This window comes from Carica papaya, chromosome 2, assembly GCF_054855325.1.
Source record: "Carica papaya isolate Zhongbai chromosome 2, ASM5485532v1, whole genome shotgun sequence".
In the NCBI taxonomy this organism is placed as follows: domain Eukaryota; kingdom Viridiplantae; phylum Streptophyta; class Magnoliopsida; order Brassicales; family Caricaceae; genus Carica; species Carica papaya.
Window position 1 is genome coordinate 31,162,119 of NC_142310.1, and position 17,115 is coordinate 31,179,233.

At 34.7% G+C, this 17,115-nt stretch overlaps 3 protein-coding genes across 4 annotated transcripts; 2 read left to right on the plus strand and 1 right to left on the minus strand.

Moving 5' to 3' along the window:
• Window positions 1–700: 700 nt before the first annotated feature.
• On the plus strand, window positions 701–7,605 carry LOC110823869 (zinc finger protein VAR3, chloroplastic-like). Of its 2 annotated transcripts, none has more exons than XM_088214057.1 (6): window positions 701–1,275; window positions 5,361–5,478; window positions 6,071–6,366; window positions 6,467–6,598; window positions 6,701–6,774; window positions 6,875–7,063. In XM_088214057.1, exons 1-6 carry the CDS (start codon window positions 887–889, stop codon window positions 6,913–6,915), a joined length of 1,050 nt encoding a protein of 349 aa, XP_088070183.1. In that variant the 5' UTR covers window positions 701–886; the 3' UTR covers window positions 6,916–7,063. The 2 variants fall into 2 exon arrangements, with proteins under 2 accessions (XP_088070183.1, XP_021910054.2); XM_022054362.2 differs by having other exon boundaries at window positions 707–1,275; window positions 6,676–6,774; window positions 6,875–7,605.
• On the minus strand, window positions 7,544–9,359 carry LOC110823870 (1-aminocyclopropane-1-carboxylate oxidase homolog 4-like). The gene is made up of 3 exons (XM_022054364.2): window positions 8,799–9,359; window positions 8,194–8,581; window positions 7,544–7,940 (listed from the first exon to the last, which is right to left on the minus strand). Exons 1-3 carry the CDS (start codon window positions 9,263–9,265, stop codon window positions 7,692–7,694), a joined length of 1,104 nt encoding a protein of 367 aa, XP_021910056.1. The 5' UTR covers window positions 9,266–9,359; the 3' UTR covers window positions 7,544–7,691.
• A 1,595-nt stretch (window positions 9,360–10,954) lies between these two features.
• On the plus strand, window positions 10,955–16,087 carry MMZ1 (MMS ZWEI homolog 1). The gene is made up of 5 exons (XM_022054365.2): window positions 10,955–11,208; window positions 13,732–13,871; window positions 14,705–14,830; window positions 14,909–15,035; window positions 15,877–16,087. The coding sequence occupies exons 1-5, from the start codon at window positions 11,181–11,183 to the stop codon at window positions 15,933–15,935; spliced, it is 480 nt and encodes a 159-aa protein (XP_021910057.1). The 5' UTR covers window positions 10,955–11,180; the 3' UTR covers window positions 15,936–16,087.
• Window positions 16,088–17,115: the final 1,028 nt, after the last annotated feature.

The following is a 17,115-nucleotide window of genomic DNA, read 5'->3' on the forward strand; positions in this document are numbered from 1 at the left end:
TCATGACATACTGAAAATAATTATATCACTTCATTTTTATCGGATATAACTATGCATGTAATATTTATATATGTTAAGACCTAAGAATCTCATTTTATATAATAAAAATTGAGAATATTAATTAAAATCATAAACTAGTAAACGACTATGGCTGCATTCATGGTTTCCAATGGGTGATACTTTATGGGCTCTCAGAAGGCAAGAGATAGAAAATATGGAGAAAAACACTTGTACATTCAGAGTGGGTTAATGTGATAATGAGTCAAGTTTGCAAATTATAATTTGAGCTTCATGCAATGCATTTTACACTGTGATGCAATATATATATATATATATATACACACATATGCAGAGTCAGTCATGGACAACTTAAGCAGACTCACCTTGTCTTTTGTTTTCTTCTACGTTTTTCTTTTCTTACGCCTCCCAAACAAGGACCTGAAACACAAACACTCATTATATGCCTCTACATATATATATATATATATGTCATTTCAAGCATATTTGTTATTCACTTGCTTGGTTAATTGCACATTTAATCAAATATAAAAGGAAAAAAAAAAAATTCTCATTGTACTATTATTCAATAAACATGTTGTTTTGGGTTAATTAGTTAAATTAATTATATTTTGAGATAATTAGCAACATCAATCACTAACCCAACAATTTGGATATCGTACTCCAGATTGAATAGCTAATTCCTGTTACCGTGCACGTGTCCGGATAGCTAATCCTTATTTTTCCAAACAACTCCATGACTATTTTTGGTGTGTAGTCCAGAGAAGTTCAAGGACCATTTCAGAAGATCAAAATACCATCACACAAACAAAAGGAACAATCTTTTCCAGCAAAATTTCTCCAAACTCATACATTTTGTGACTCTCTGATGCGCAGACTCTTCAAACCTAGCCATGCATATCTATGTGCTGCATTTAGAAGCCCGAAAGCTCTCGTTCCAATTTCTCTTCTCCACAACGCGGGCTACATTGCCAACCGGGTTGAAGAACTTCAATCATCGAAATCCATAAGCCAATCATCAGCGAAGAGAAGTGAACCGTCGGATTTTGTTGTACCCTCCAAAGGGACTAAGGAATCAAGGGTCAGGATTCAGCATCCATGGTCGGAGTGGGTGAACTTGATGGAGTGCTTGTTGAATAAAGGGTATTTTGTTGCAGATGGGAGTCCATTTGAGGAAGGTGAATTGGCTTGTAAGGAATCGAATTATATCCGCACAGCATGCCTTAAATTTGCTAGGGACCGGTATAGTCTTATCAGGTAAAGGAGGATTTTGTTATGTTGATGGCTAAATTTGTCTTTTTTATTGTTTCAGTTTCTTCTTGAGTGCGAATATACTGACTTAATTTCGTATTGTATGTTAAGCACTGGTGTCTAGTCATGGCTTGAACAAGGTATTAGTTTGGATTTCGGTCATTCTTGACGTGCACACAACCTGTTTGATTTTTGGAAATTAACTTTGGTTGATTTGAACAGTGGTCGTGTTCTGATTCAAGAAAGCCAAACTGTAAGAGTTTCTCAGTAAAAACAGTGTTCCACTGTTGTGAAGCTTGTTTGAGTCCATATAAGGACTTTTTAAGCCTGCAAACTTGTGAATGAGAAGTTTTAGTGTAACCAGGAGGAGGTTTGAGATAAGCCTCTTCATCAAGTGTTCCATGAAGGAATGCATTATTGATATCCAATTGGTAGAGGAACCAATTTTTAGCAGCAGCAAGAGCTAAGAAGAGTCTGACTGCAACTGTTTTAGCTACTGGAGACAAGCTTTCAAAATAATCGACACCCTCTGTTTGATCTTATCCCTTGGCTACTAGCCGAGTCTTGAATCATTCTACTGTTGCATATGGAAGAAACTTAACTTTATAAACCCACTTTGTGCCAATAGTATGTTTGTCTGCAGGAAGAGTTGTGAGTTCCCAAGTGTCGTTTGCTTCTAGAGCATCAATCTCCCTTTGCATAGCAGCAACCCACTCTTTGTGTTTAATAGCTTGTTTATAGGAATATGGTTCTGCAATAGCAGTAATATTTGCAAGAAAAGCTATACATGAAGATGAAAAATTGAAAGAAACCTGATATGGATAAGTTGGAGATGTGTAATCTCTGACCATCGAACTTGGAGGCTGCTTGTGCAATGCAGTTGGTATAATATTTGTGATGATAGAATAACAAATGAAATCTTTCATCCACGCAGGTTTGGTTCTGTGTCTGGTGCTGACTCTAAGTGATTGAATAGACTCATGAAGATGAGATATTTTGAGGAGATTGTGAAGACTCTGGATGTGAATCATGCATGGAACCAATAACATTAATGGGAGAGGAATTAAAATTAGAAAAGGACACATAAGCTGAAATATTAACCTTGGGTAGAGGAATGTCTTGTTGGTCAGAATTAACTAAATGAAACGGAAAATAGTTTTCATAAAAGACAACATCCTTGGAAATATGGAATCGATGATGTTCTATGTCGTAAACCTTGTAAGCTTTCTTATCTGTTACATAACCCAAGAAGATACATTTAAAAGATTTAGGATCCAGCTTATCTCGAGAGGACAAATTGTTGGATGTAAAACATAAACACCTAAAAGTCTTAAGTCTACTGTAATCTAGTGTATGACCATAGATAATTTCAAATGGGGTTTTCCATTGTAAAACTGAGTTAGGAAGTTTGTTTATAAGATAAGTAGCTGTCAAAATGATATCTTCCCAAAAACGTTTAGGTAAATTGGATTGAAACGATAACTATCTTTAATAATTGCTTATGTTTTCTCTCTACAACCCCATTTTGTTGGGGGGTGTATGAACAGAAGGTTTGATGAATAATGACTAAGGAGTTCAACAGTTTCTTACACTGCTGATTTATATATTCAGTACTATTATTAGACCTGAGTATCTTCATTGAGTATTGAAACTGTGTTTGAAGCATCTTAAAAAAATTATTAAGAATGGTTTTAGTTTGAGACTTATGATTTAGTAAGAAAGTCCAAATACCCCTGCTAAAATCATCAACCAGAGTCAAAATGTACTGAGCACCATTATGAGTTTGCAGTCCATGTGGATCAAATCAAACATATGAGTAGTTTTTATACCGCCAGTGGAGAAAGGCAACCTATGTTGCTTTGCCATATAACATACATCACAAGGTTGAATGGATGGACAAGACTGATGATTAATGAAATGTAAATGTTTTATGGCAGAAGCAGAAGTAGAAGCATGACCCAATCTAGAGTGCCAAATTTGAGTAGAAAACTCATCTTTATTATTGGAATGTGAAAAAACATTACCATAAACAAAATTGGATTGCTAGTTAGAAGTATTAAAAATGGGCATAGGGATTTTTCCTTTCAGAGAAGTAAAATGACATATCTGATTCTTGACTTTATTTATAACTGTAGCTTTAAAAGATGAGTTATCAAGGATATAAAGTGATCCAAATACTTTACTAACTGCAAGCATATCAGCACTCTTTAGGTTCTGTATCAAGCAACATTCAAGATAAAAGATAAATATTAAATTAGAGGTTTGGATAGCCTTATTAACAGACAGAAAATTATAATGAAAATGAGGAACATATAACACATCCTTCAATGGTATGCATGGGTGTAAGAAGGCAATACCAACTTGATTCACAGTTTTTGTGGTTCCATCAGGCAAATATACAGGGGTGCTTAAGCCAATATCATACATTCCATGAAGCAATTCCTTGTTAAAACACATGTGCATGCTTGCACTTGTGTTTATGATCCATATAGTAGATTGAAAATTTTTACGAAATGAGAATAGAGTATTTTTTGATGATGCAAATTCTGTCCCATGATCAAACATGGCTTGTTCTACCTCTACTAGTTTTTTACCTTTCATAAACCTGGCTATCTCTTGTTGAATAATAGATGTAAATTTGTTCCAGTCAGTTTCTCCCAAATCAAGAGGAGTATCAGCAACACCAACCATGTTGGCTGCCACCTTTTTTTGTTCGACTTTTCCCTTCTGATTCTGTAAGTCTTTCCACCAGTCAGGATAACCGTGTATCTTAAAGATTGAGTCCTTCAAGTGACCTGGAGCATTACAATATTCACAAATTCTATCTCCCTTCTTCATATCCTTCTTCTTAGAATTCCCTTTTCCAACATTCTCATTTTAAAGTTGGATCTAACCAGTAATGCACTATTTTCAACAACATCAGTAACAGAGACAGTCACTTGTCTTTGTTTCTCTACATGTAAAATCGTTGAATAAGCCTTGCTTACAGAGGGTAATGGATCTAGCATAAGGATTTGACTTCGAACTCCTTCATATGATGAGTTCAAACCCATTAAAAATTGAATAAGTTTACTGAATGAATCCATCACATTCATTCTCTTTGTGACATCACAGGTGCAACCTTGGCAAGAACAAACTGGAATCGGATCAAGCGATTAAGTTCATCCCAATTCTTCTTCATCCTTTTGTAATATATAATAGCAGAGTTACTACCTTGTTCCATCAAGACAATGTCTCTTTAAATTTGATATAATAGAGACCCATTATAGATCTCATACATTAGCTCAATTTGCTTGCTTCATCTGGTTTCTGAATCTCTTCAGAAACAATCTTATTCTTAAATTCTAGAGAGATTTTGATAGCAATATTTCAGGTTAGATAGTTGCTTCCTGTAAGTGGAGCTGTAACAAGAGATACTCCAAGATTATCTGACCCATGTATTATTAACGGGTTTCCATTAGTAAGAGTTTGTGAAACCCTTGCAACAATATCCTCTTCTCCATCCATACGTCTAGAAAAAAAAATGAAGAATGGGTAAAGAAAAATATTAAATCAAGAGCTTTAGCTCTGATATCATATACGAGCAGAAAATAACTTAAAAAAGCTATTGATCAATAGAAAGACAAAGAAAATTCTTATTGATCATCTATGTATTATATACAGCCAAGAGAATGATTATATACAAGAAGGAATAACTAACTAGCATGTACCCAGCTTCTAGAATGTACCCACCCTACAAATAACAACCTTCCTAGCTAGTAAGCTGTGTGCTGACAAAGAATAAAGGAATAATATAAAACAGAAATTCAGAACAGAAATTGGTAACCAAATATACAAATAACAGTTTTGTTTTTCAATTGTGAAACTGTTTTCTTAGTTATGATTTGAAGGAAGTGTCTTCTGATCGCAAGTATTTTGAATGTGCACACAACTTGTTTGATGATTGGATTGTGCAAGTGAGACTTGCACATCTTCTTCCTTTAGTTGTGGATTTGACCCTTGTTTAGATGAAAGGGGCGATACTGATCTTTAGCAAGTGATGTAATGAAATAAGCTCTTTAACATTTTATTCACCAAAATTTCCATGTCAGGTACCTGTCCCGGAAAGAGATCAAGGTTATTGCTGAATGTGGATGCCCAAGTCTAGACAGGAAAGTGGTAAACTCAGGGAAGCGTCTAAGGGCTTACGTCCAAATTGATGAAGAGAATGTATGTATGCTTTTTCCTTCGCTGATTTTCCAGGGAAAAGAAAATCTTCTTTGCTTCCTTTGGTCATGTGGTTGCAATTTTAATAGCAGAAGAAGATGGATCTTTAATAGGGGCAGATATGGTTCAGTTTAAAGGCCAAAACCAAAACAAAGCAAACCAAAACCAAAATTATAGAACACAAAATTGTCAAATTTTGAACTTGACCAAATTGGTATCATTCAGTTTTGATTTTTGGTTTTTAACATTTATAAATTTCATTATGCACTTTTGAGGTTATATTGCTAAAAAAAATATTCCACCCACAAAAATTTTGATAATTTAATACAAAACTGCATAAATGCTAAAACATTCTTTTTTAATTTACAGAAAAAGTACTATCAAGGAGATCATAGAAGTGCATTAATGTGGAGGATAAGATAGAATTTCTCATAAAGAAAAAGAAGAAAAGGGGGGGAAAAAATAAAAAAAAAGTAATTTTTTTTTTGCTGTGCAATCTCTTTACAGAATGGTTTGAACCAAATCGTTGAACTCCCCTAACTTTTATTAATTAGAAGTCACACATCACTTCTAATTCAAGCATCCACCTTAGTAGGTTTGCAGCTCGTGCAATTTAAGGGGAAACTGTGATAGGGCATATGTGCCTTCACGCAAAGATGAAGGTGGACGGACTGTGGATGTAATGCGTATTCTGTTAACATATGGGCTCAATCCCATTACTCATACAGTGGAGAACAGATCATGTGAAAATGAAATTGTTAAAGAAGCAGTGAGAAGACTGCTGAAAGAAATGGTGAAGTTCAGCACACTTTCAGAAAAGTGTGAATCTAGCTCAGAGGAAAAAGACCACAAAGAACTTCCAATGAAGCAAGGCGATTGGCACTGTCCCAGGTAATCTGTTAATCTTATAGGAATTGAATATCAACTCTGCATTTTGTCTCCTCTGCGCCTAATCTAACTTACTCTTGACTTTTTACTCTTCATTTGGTAGATGTAACTTCCTCAATTTTGCCAGAAATGCTAAGTGCTTACGCTGTGATTATTTATTCCAAGAAAGACTCAAAGAATTAAGTGAAGATCAGAATTTTCTTCCAATGAAGAAAGGAGACTGGATATGTGACGAGTAAGGGTTCCTAAGTCAGATTTTGTTGTTTCTAATATGGTGGTTCTGTTTCTCAACAAGATTTCTGATTCTTACAGATGCAATTTTTTGAATTTTGCAAAGAATACAAGATGTTTCCAATGCAAAGAGAAGCCTTCAAAGCGGCAGCTCCATCCAGGGGAATGGGAATGCGAATCGTGAGTTGTTTTCCACATTTAGTCTTCTCAATTTTATCAAAACCAGGATGAAAAAGTTGAAGTTCATTATTCTCTAAGATTGTGTTGTGTTATTATATAGATGCAACTTCATCAATTTCAGAAGAAACATGGTATGCTTGAACTGTGATCATAGGCGCCCAAAGGCATCAAATGCTTCCGACATGTCTGCACGCCCGCAGCGACAGAGTGGAGGGCATCGTAATCATAACAGATGGGGATTTGTTGACAGTGGAATTGAAGTAATCTCTAGTAAATCTGTCAGACAAGGGAGTAAAAATCAGAAGAGAGGTTCAATTTTGTGGAGATTTGCAGAGGAGGAGAGCAATGACGAAATCAGTTCCATTTCTAGGAATGAGGATTCAAGATTTCTAGATTTTCCAATTGAAGGAGGCAAGAGTGCCTTGTCCCAGAATCCAAAAAATAGGGAAAAATGGAAGTTGGAGATGTTAGAGAGGAGGCAAAATGCTGCAATAACAAGAGAAATTAATGATCCAATTCAGTCCTCCCATAAACAGAGAGGTTTAAAGCTTCCTGAATCTATGGATGACAAAGAGATGGCTGATTGGTTTGGTCATTAGAAAGCACAGGGCCAGACTGAAGATGAGCCTGTCTGTACCATGGAAACAGCATAATGTAAGTGAGTTGACTAATAATGAATACTTGTTTAGCCAACTCAAAGGTCATAAGAAGTATCAGGAGATATTTTTTGCTCAGTGTCCAAGTTTCTAAAAGTTTCACCTTCCACTGATTTTCTGTAGAAATTCATTCATTTCATCCAATAATTTATTGAATTCACATTTCTGTGCTGCATATATGTTTTTTTTTCCCCTTCATATTCTTACATATATTCCTACCTTCATACATAAACATGTTGTGCAGCATTAAGGTATTATATTTTAGAGCTTATAGAAGTTTGTCAAAGATTTTCCATCCAACTCCTTGGTGAAGAACCTCGTTAAGTAATCAATGTACTGGAATTGCCTATAAATGGCGGGCTTCTCAGGCGATATCAACTCTGGAAACGGTCCATATAAGTTTTCTCTGGCAGTTGGGTTGAAGAAGACCGCGATTGATACTCGTGGTTCATCCAGGGAATTAGCCAAGACTCTGTGCTCCACACTTTTATACTCTTCATTTGACATGATCTAAAACAAAATCAATCAGTTTTAAGTTAGAATTTTTTATTATACTAAAATAACAAAACTTACATGTATTTACACATTATTTACATTTGAAAGCTCATACTACAGGTACTCATTATTCTCTGTATGTTATTCTTAGTAAGTTAATTATGATGTTTTCTTATTATAATTTTAATTATGTTATTATTTATGTGCTAAATTTATATTATAGTTGAAAATAAAAATAATATTTAAATAATAATAAAAATAAGGTAACCTGAAATATGTCACCAACGTTGATGACCAGGGCACCGGGAATGGGCTTGACATCCAGCCATTCTCCGTCATGCTTGATCTGCAAGCCGCCAACCTGGCTCTGAAGCAGCACCGTTAAAACTCCTGGATCAGTGTGTGATGTAATCCCCACCGTCAGATCAGGCTGTGGACAGTAAGGATAGTAATGTCCGACCATCACCCTTCCGTCCAGAAACGTCATTTCTTTCAACCTCCCTGGATTTACTCCCAGACCTTCACACAGCAACTCCATCAGGACTTCACCCAGCCGTTTGATCTCCTGGTTCCACTCCACGATCGCCCTTCTAATCATTTCAGGAACTTCTTCTAGGTTTGGCAACTCTGGTCCAAGTCTCATCTGAAGAGTGTCCCTACAATTAATTGAAAATTTTATTTGTAAATTGTTAGAAAAACATCATTAGTTCATGTTTATAAACATGTACTAAATCCAATGATGCTTTTTGTTATTAAAAATGTTTGAAAAAAACATGTTACAACGTTAACTTTAGCCAAGGTAATAATAAATAAATAAATAAATAAATAATAAACTTCACAAAAAGATGTTGTCTGATCTCATCCATGTGTTACCTCCAGCTGGCGGCTTTAGAGTGAAACAAGTCCACATTAGAGAAGAACTGCACTGCCTTTCCACTTCGACTGTAGAAAGACTCTTTTGCCTCCGTTGGCTGCTCGTGAAAATCTTTCACGGCGGCGATCATACGGTCGAGGAGATCAACGGGTACTCCGTGGTTCACAATTTGGAAGAACCCGAACTCGCCACATGCGCGCTTCAGCTGATCCACGACGGTTGATTGGGTGGTGGGGGAATCGATGTTGGAGAGGTCAACGGTGGGTATGGGATTGGACTGGGGTCGGATTGCGGTCGGGTTAGGTTTAAGTCCGGATAGGACATGAGGCGGGTGGATGAAGAAGCGAGGGATGGTAGAAAGACCCGAGTCAACCAGACCTTTTACCCCTGTTTTTGAATCATCAAATCGCTTCACTTCTTTTAAATGATCGTAATTTTCCTCCGTCTTCACCATTTCTGTCGCCATGATTATCGCCTTGGTGGTAAAGAGGAATCAAAGAAAATAAATAAGAACGTCCGTGAAGAAACTAAAGAATTGAATTTTCTTTTTAAACTTCTCTTCTGAGAAAAGAAAAAAAAAAAAAAAGACAAAAGAAGGAAATTCAATTTGACAAGGCAGTACAAAGATAAAAAGTCGTTTACGTGGAGGGGGGGAGTAATAGGAGGACCACTCTCCTAATAATTGACACACAGTCCTTTGTTTTTTAATGAAAATCTTCTAATTTTTTCAAAAATAAATTTAATTTATTTAAATTATACATATTTCCTCCCAAAAATAATTTTATAATTCAAAATAATAGAATATGGGGCTATCTCCACAAACCCAAAATTAAAATATTACTTGTATTTAATTTTCAATAATATCCACATTTTATTTTTGGTGCAAGAAATTCAAGTTTGAACATGGGTGTTTCAATGTTTTTGGGATTCGTCATAAATTAAAATTTTTAGATTTATGACATTAAAAAACCAGGTTAAAAAATAAATTTCTTGTTGGAACACTCTTATAAAAGAAAAAAAATAAGTTTCTCGTAAAAATATTCTCATTTGATTTTTTATTTATTTATAATACTAAAACCCAACTTTATAAAAGAATATAATTTTTTTTAAGTATAATATATTATATATGTTATTTTTATATCAGATAAAAATTGAATCTCAAATTTTTGACTTTATAAAAGTGGAGAGATATTGGTTCATCAAAAACAGTGATGTATAATTTTATAGAAAAATTAAATAAATTTATAGAAAAATTAACCACTAGATTCGTACTTCGATCCAATATATATATATATATATATATATACACATATGTACTAGCACCTTTTTTTCCCTTATCCCAACAAAATTTAACCATTTTCTACTCTCTCTCTCTTTTGCCATCCATATTCTTCTTCTTCTTCTTTCTCTTCTTTTAATTACTCTTTCTTATTGTCTCTACTATATTATGTAATATACAAAAGTAGAGTAACTGCCATATACTGTATAATTTAATCTATATATTTACATAGATACTTAAAATATATACATTAACTGATGAAATAATAGGTTATAAATAAAAATGAATGTAAAAAAAGACAATGAAAACATAAAAGAAATGAAGAATATGATTTGAGATATAATTTAATCTATATATTTACATAGATACTTATAATATGTAAATTAGTGGATGAATTAATGATTTAGATAGTAGGGATGAACATAAAATAAGACAATAAAAACATAAAAGAATATAATTTGAGATTTAAAGGTGGAAGAAGGAGGAGGAGGAACTCGAAGTAGATACCAAATAGATGCTACGGAGACATATGTGTCGTGTCTGTATGGACAGAAAAAATATATTAAATATTATTTAAATTATATGTAAATATTAAGTTGATACTGTAATAATATTTACGACGTCACGATTCTATGAACATAAAAAAAGTGTTAGGTATTAGAAATATTAATAATATTAATTTTTTTTTATATGTTAGAGGTTAATAAAATATTTTTAATACTAAAACTATGCATTTAAACATAAAAAAAAGACTATACGAATTTATCTGAATATTTATTAATAGTATAGGAGCTATTATTATATTTTAGCCTGTATTTATATATAAAAAGAATCAACGGTAACATTCCCGTGCACAGAATAAAAAGTCCGCTCGCGTCCCACTCTATCATACCTCTCTCGTCTCCTTTTTATCCACCATCTACAGCGTTGTCGAGTGGTCATCTGAGTCGTGGGGAACAGTTGTTGGACTGCAACCTCTTTTTCTTTCTGCTGGAGCTCTCTTTGTTAGAAATTTCTTCATCTCTTCCCTCTCCTTCTTTCTTGTTTCGTTTTGTAACTGGAAAACCCTACTTTACTCTCTGATTTGTATCGACATCACAAAATGGGCTCTGAAGGATCAAGGGTTGTCGGTGAGTTTCACTAAGAAGCCGTATTTCACTATTTGCTACCCTTTTCGTGTTCTCTTCAATTGTATGCGAATAGTTTGTTTGCAATTTTGGTGGTTGTTTGTTGTTTTGACGGTATTCTGTCGGCATTTACACATTGGTGGAATTTTGAGGGGTTTATGACATCTAGGTTTACGCCAGTTAGGGTTTTATGTGTTTGGTTGCCGTTCCTTGTCTGCTCCTGCGTTATCCGTGGGGAAAACGCTAATTGAGTGAATTTATTACAGTTTCTGAAGTAATGTGAGAGATGGAAGATGAGGGGGTTTTATACTGGTGGTGATTACTATAGAGACGATCCCTTCAGTCTAACAGTAAATAAAGCCATCGGGTTTACCATTGGTATTTGAAGTGACATGTTGCTTTCACGTTGAAATATTGGAGTAATGCGTGATTGGACGCATGTAATAATTACTCCTCGAACAATAAGGATTGTTAGTTTGATTAAGGATCCGAATTTTTGCTGAAATGTGTCTCCATTTCCGACCAACTGTTGACCTCCATAGCTTTTCAACCTCCGTTATAGTTCTTGCTCAATGATGATAAGTCTCTTTTCCTTTGATGGCCTTTTAAATTAAGGATCTTCTGTCCCTTGAGTTGTTTGCCCTTTATTTACTGCTGCCCTGAATCATAATGTTTTCTGTTAACTAATAGGTTTAGTTATTATAACATGTTTGGATATGTGTACTAAAGATTGTTAGTTTGATTAGATATGTGTTGTTTTGCTGGCACTTGTGTCTCCATGTCTGAACTACTGTTTGTATCTGTAGCTTTTTCTTTTAAGATCCATTATAGTTCTCTTGAGAAAATTAGCCTTTTAATCTAGGCATTTTCTGACTTGGGAGGTCTTCTCCTTTTACTTGCTGCTAAAGACTGTCCTGCAAGGAAAAGATTTAGCTGTTATAACTATTTGGATTTTCTCTCCTTTTACTTGCATTTAATGGCTGTCTTGCAAGTAAAAGATTTAGCTGTTGTAACATATTTAGATTTGCGTCATGCATTAAAATAAAAATGGCTAATCTCCAATGCAAATAAGTTAAACCATAAATTGTGGGCAGATGTCATCTCTTTCCGATCAGATTAGACAACGTCACATTCATGTACGAAAAGATGTTAATGAGTTGGATTGATCCGGAAAGAACTTTGACTAGGGTCATATCATCATACTTTACAGCTGGGATATGTCAACAAAGAGCAATTATATGCTTTCCGATGGTGTATAGGATGGTTTGTCCTATAATCAGTAGGACGATCGAGACAAATGAATGTAGAATAGGGGATAAATCTATCTCTTTTCAATATCAGGGGGCGACGACTGTTTCGCATGAGATTCATGAACTCAGCAACCAGAGTTTTCACATGGATGTACTGTGCCACTAAAATCACTGATCTTATTGCTTGATTGCCATGCTGCAAGACTCTTTGTTATTGGGAGAGCATTTTTGGAATTTCTTTTAGATAATATAGTCAGTAAGGATCTTTGTTGTTCAAGGGTCCAAAAGTTGATTTCACTGAAATCTTCTGGCTGTTTTGCAACGAATTATAGCATTCCTTTTTATGAGGAAACTTGGGAGTGCAACCCTAATTTTGAAGTCAAACTTCAAATAGAATTAAGCTTCTATACACTCTAGGCTACCAGTTCTGTGATAAAAGGGCATGTTTAGTGCTGTAGCAGCTATGGTTAATATGTTGAAAGCTGTAGGAGCTATGGTTAATTTTAATATGGATATAAAGGGCAGGAAACCTAGGAGAAGGAAAATTTTATCCGTGTTTTTATACTTGAAGCTTCAAAATCCTTCAGTATCAATAATAGTCATGTAACTTCTTGACCCAATGGACACCTTGTACAGGATTAATACTGAATATGCCAAATACATTCGTAACGCAGGATGACTGCTGATGTATGCATGTGCAAGCCTGTCTTTGTATGTTGCCTCTTCTGTCTTAGCTTTGTTGTCACAGTTGATCTTACATGCTAGCATAAACACATATGTATACTTTATACCTTCTTGAAGATGAACATTAATACTACTGCAAAACATGGCTTAAGTCAGGGAATCTCATGTCATAATCACAGTGGCATTCACATGGGTTCATGTTGTTTTTGAATTGTTTCTCTATCTATTTCATTGAGGTTCTACTACCAAATATCTAAATGGGGATTTGTTCTGTGAATTTTCATGCATGTAGTTTTCTATATGCTGGTTTAACTCTTCCATGTAAACTTGAAATAAACTATGTTTAATCTTGAACTAATATCTATTTCCACTTGTAGGTCCACATCAAATAGTAATATGGAATATACGTCAATTATCATTTGTCACCAGAAGTGTTGTCTAAATTTGTGCAAGGAAAATAATCAAATAGAATCAAGTCGTTGGGAAACTGATTATGTTGGTTGAATCTGTTGTTGCATCTATTGCTTAGTGCTTTTTAAATGATTGTGTGCATGAAGATGATTATTTGGTCCATATTTCGTGGTTATTTCAGTTCCTCGGAATTTTAGATTATTGGAAGAGCTTGAGAGGGGTGAAAAAGGGATTGGAGATGGAACTGTCAGCTACGGAATGGATGATGCTGATGATATATACATGCAATCTTGGACAGGGACTATTATTGGTCCCCCTAATGTATGTCTTCTCTTGTCTCTCTTTCTTTTTTATTAGGACAATGTCTCTCTTTCTTCTTCTTTAGAGAAAATGTGTCTCTTTCTTTTTGCCTCCATCCCCAGTTAGTTTGTGTATAGTGAATGGACATGATCAGGCCTGATGTCTAGTCACCCTAGCCTAATTCCAGCTTATGTGCGCTAAGCCAGACTTCTGACTAATTTATATATGCTAATTTTTTTATGATCTTTCTTGCTTAAAGCTTTTTCTTGTTTTCAGATGACTGTCCTTATGATGGTATGCCTAGTGTTAGGAACTTCTGTTACAGGCAAAATGTCTTGGATCTTGCAATCTTCTTGTTAATTTATTAATAAAGTTGTATGCATGCGTCACTTAATGCAATTGAACCTCAAATTAATATGAACACCTTTTTTTTTTTTTTTTCAGTTTCAAGTTTAAGAGTACCTTTTAGTTCTTTGATTCCATAATGTTGGTAATAAATTCGGGTTTATGTGGATTATCTTGAAAATTAGGAAATTATATCAGTTTTTGGATACTCTTTCTTTTTCTCTCTGTGTTACAAACGGGCATAGTGATACAGAAAACACAAGACAGCATGTTTAAAGGAAATGTAGTTGTGTTACACAGGCAAAAGCATGAGGCAAATACTTGATATCTTACAAGCATATTTTGTGCTTTAGGCATTGCCACATTGTGTATCTAGCTTTTCGAAAGAGAGGCTGGGAGCCGGTATAGTGGGAGAATCTTCAATTTCTCACAGTTCCTTTATGAATTTTTTTTGAAATATAATTCCTTATGAAATTGTTGTTATCTTATTTGATGATTTTGCATGTCAGACTGTCCATGAAGGGCGCATCTACCAGTTGAAGCTGTTCTGTGGCAAGGACTACCCAGATAATCCACCAAGTGTTAGATTCCAGACCCGGATAAACATGACCTGTGTCAATCAGGAAACTGGAGTGGTAGGTGATGTTGCTCAAGATTTTTGTTGGCAGAATAAAAAAAAAAAAAATTACTTATATGACTGGCAAATTATCCAGGTTGAACCGAATCTTTTTCCCATGCTTTCCAATTGGCAAAGAGAACATACAATGGAAGACATATTGACTCAGCTGAAGAAAGAGATGATGACCCCTCAGAACCGCAAGCTTGCTCAACCTCCTGAAGGTTTGTAAGTTTTACTTGTCCAAGTGCATTCTTTGTGTTTTTGTCATGTCATTTTTATGAGCAAGCAAGAATGTCTCTGCAGGATTGAATTTTCTTAGGTGGACAACAATCCTGTGTGAGTTTGTGAAAATTTTAATTTTAGTTAAAGCCAATAAGAAACTTATAGTCGCTAGAATGGCTATTGTATGTGTGATTTGGATAGAAATGAACAAGGGGGTGTTTTATGGCATTATCTTTCCTTTTGCCAACACTAGAGATAACTGGTTCCAGACCTTTAGTTGTTTGTTTAAGGGTCACTCAGCTTTGTAGATATATTTTTTTTAAATAAGCTCTCTTAGGTATGTTGATGATCAATAGAACCTACAAATATTTTGTTTTCTCTTGATAATGTTAATTAATATTCGTTGGAGTCTACGCGGCCTTTTCTATTGGAATAAGGTGATGCTTTTGGTTTCTTTGTGGGCCAAAATACAGAGTTTTGGGGGATATGCCTTCATATTTTTTTGTAAAGCAATTGGGAGGCTGTTATATGCTAAGGGCTTTTCATTCTCTTGTTCTGGTTTACATTTTTGTCTTCTTGTTTGAGGATGCCTTGACTTTGGTCTTTTTGTAATTTCCTCTTTGCTTCTTAATAATATTGCTTTTTTATCCACAAAAATAAATGGCGTTATCAATTGGAATTTGACTGTCCTTGTGTATCTGGTAAAAGAATTCGTGTATGAGTTTGCTGTGTTAGTTGGTGGAGGTTTGAGCTAGATCTTTTGCCTTTATGGATTGCTATGCATAGAGAGGTCTTTCAGGAAGTATTAACTGTGTTCTATTTGATCTATATTCTGCTCAGGTAATGAAGAGGCAAGGATCGATCAAAAGGGGTTAGTGCTGAAGTGTTGTATTCTCTGAGTCAGGTCAGAGTTGTATCAAGAGGATAATGTATATAAAGTATATACTCTAGATGATTCCAACTGCTGGCTTAGTTCGGTCAATGTGTATGCTTGTCTCTCAAAATATTTCCACCAAAATGGTGGCTAAATAAATGGGAACTCTTCATTGAATTGGCTATGTCCAGGTTTTATGTGCTGTATCAATTTTTAACTTGGTGAGAGAAGTGTGTTTGCTGTCGATAATTTTAAATATGTAGCCAAGAATCTCTATAAAGAGATTGGGCAACTGCCTTTCTGTCATTTTCTCCAATATTTTTTTTTTTTTTGCCCAAACTTGCATTCTAAGCTGTAAGTTATGACTTCCCATCTTTGACTTTTATGAGGAAAATTTCAGCAAAACCTATCCTGTTCAGAATCCCTCTCATCTGGGACTGGAATGCTTATTATATTCTGGACATGTTTATGCAAACAGCCTTTCATTTCTGTGCATCTGTTTCTGGAGCATACGAAAATCCATCTTGACAGCTATGTATAGTTCTGAGCAGTGTATTATATGATACGATAGATTGATTCGTACAACTAGCATTCTTTAAATACACTGCTCAGAACTATACATAGCGTATGTGTTTTGAACCTTGATTTGTGCGTGGTAGGTAAGTTAGAAGGCCAAACTTTTTAGTGCATGTAAAGTTTATGATTATGTTTGCTTCAAGCTAAGGTCACACGATACTTGCAACAGTCTATTTACCATTGTTTTTTTAGGTAATTCAATATTTACCATCAATATTATTGTTATTATTATGATTGTTTTCTTCAATGTTTCTTCAGTTCAGTTCTTGTAGTATTAGAGGGAGATGGTAGCAAAGTATGAATACCTGGGGGTGTCTTCTTTACTCGCCATATCTAAAAAGAAATTTTAGGTGTTGAACTGTTTTCATATCTTCATTATAATTATATACCTCCGACTTCAAAATACACATATAGGTAAAAACCTAATTAAGTACTTTAATTAACTTTTGGACATTTTAATTTTGTGGAATTGAGTTATCCCTGAATGAAAATTGTTATTATACGTAAGGTGTCATTTTATGCTAAACCGCTGACATGAAAGACTGACGTGATGCAGATACATACGGAACTGTTTTAATTCTCTTCTTAAAGAAGTTGAACCTAATTTGCCAAGCCTTATTTATTCATTA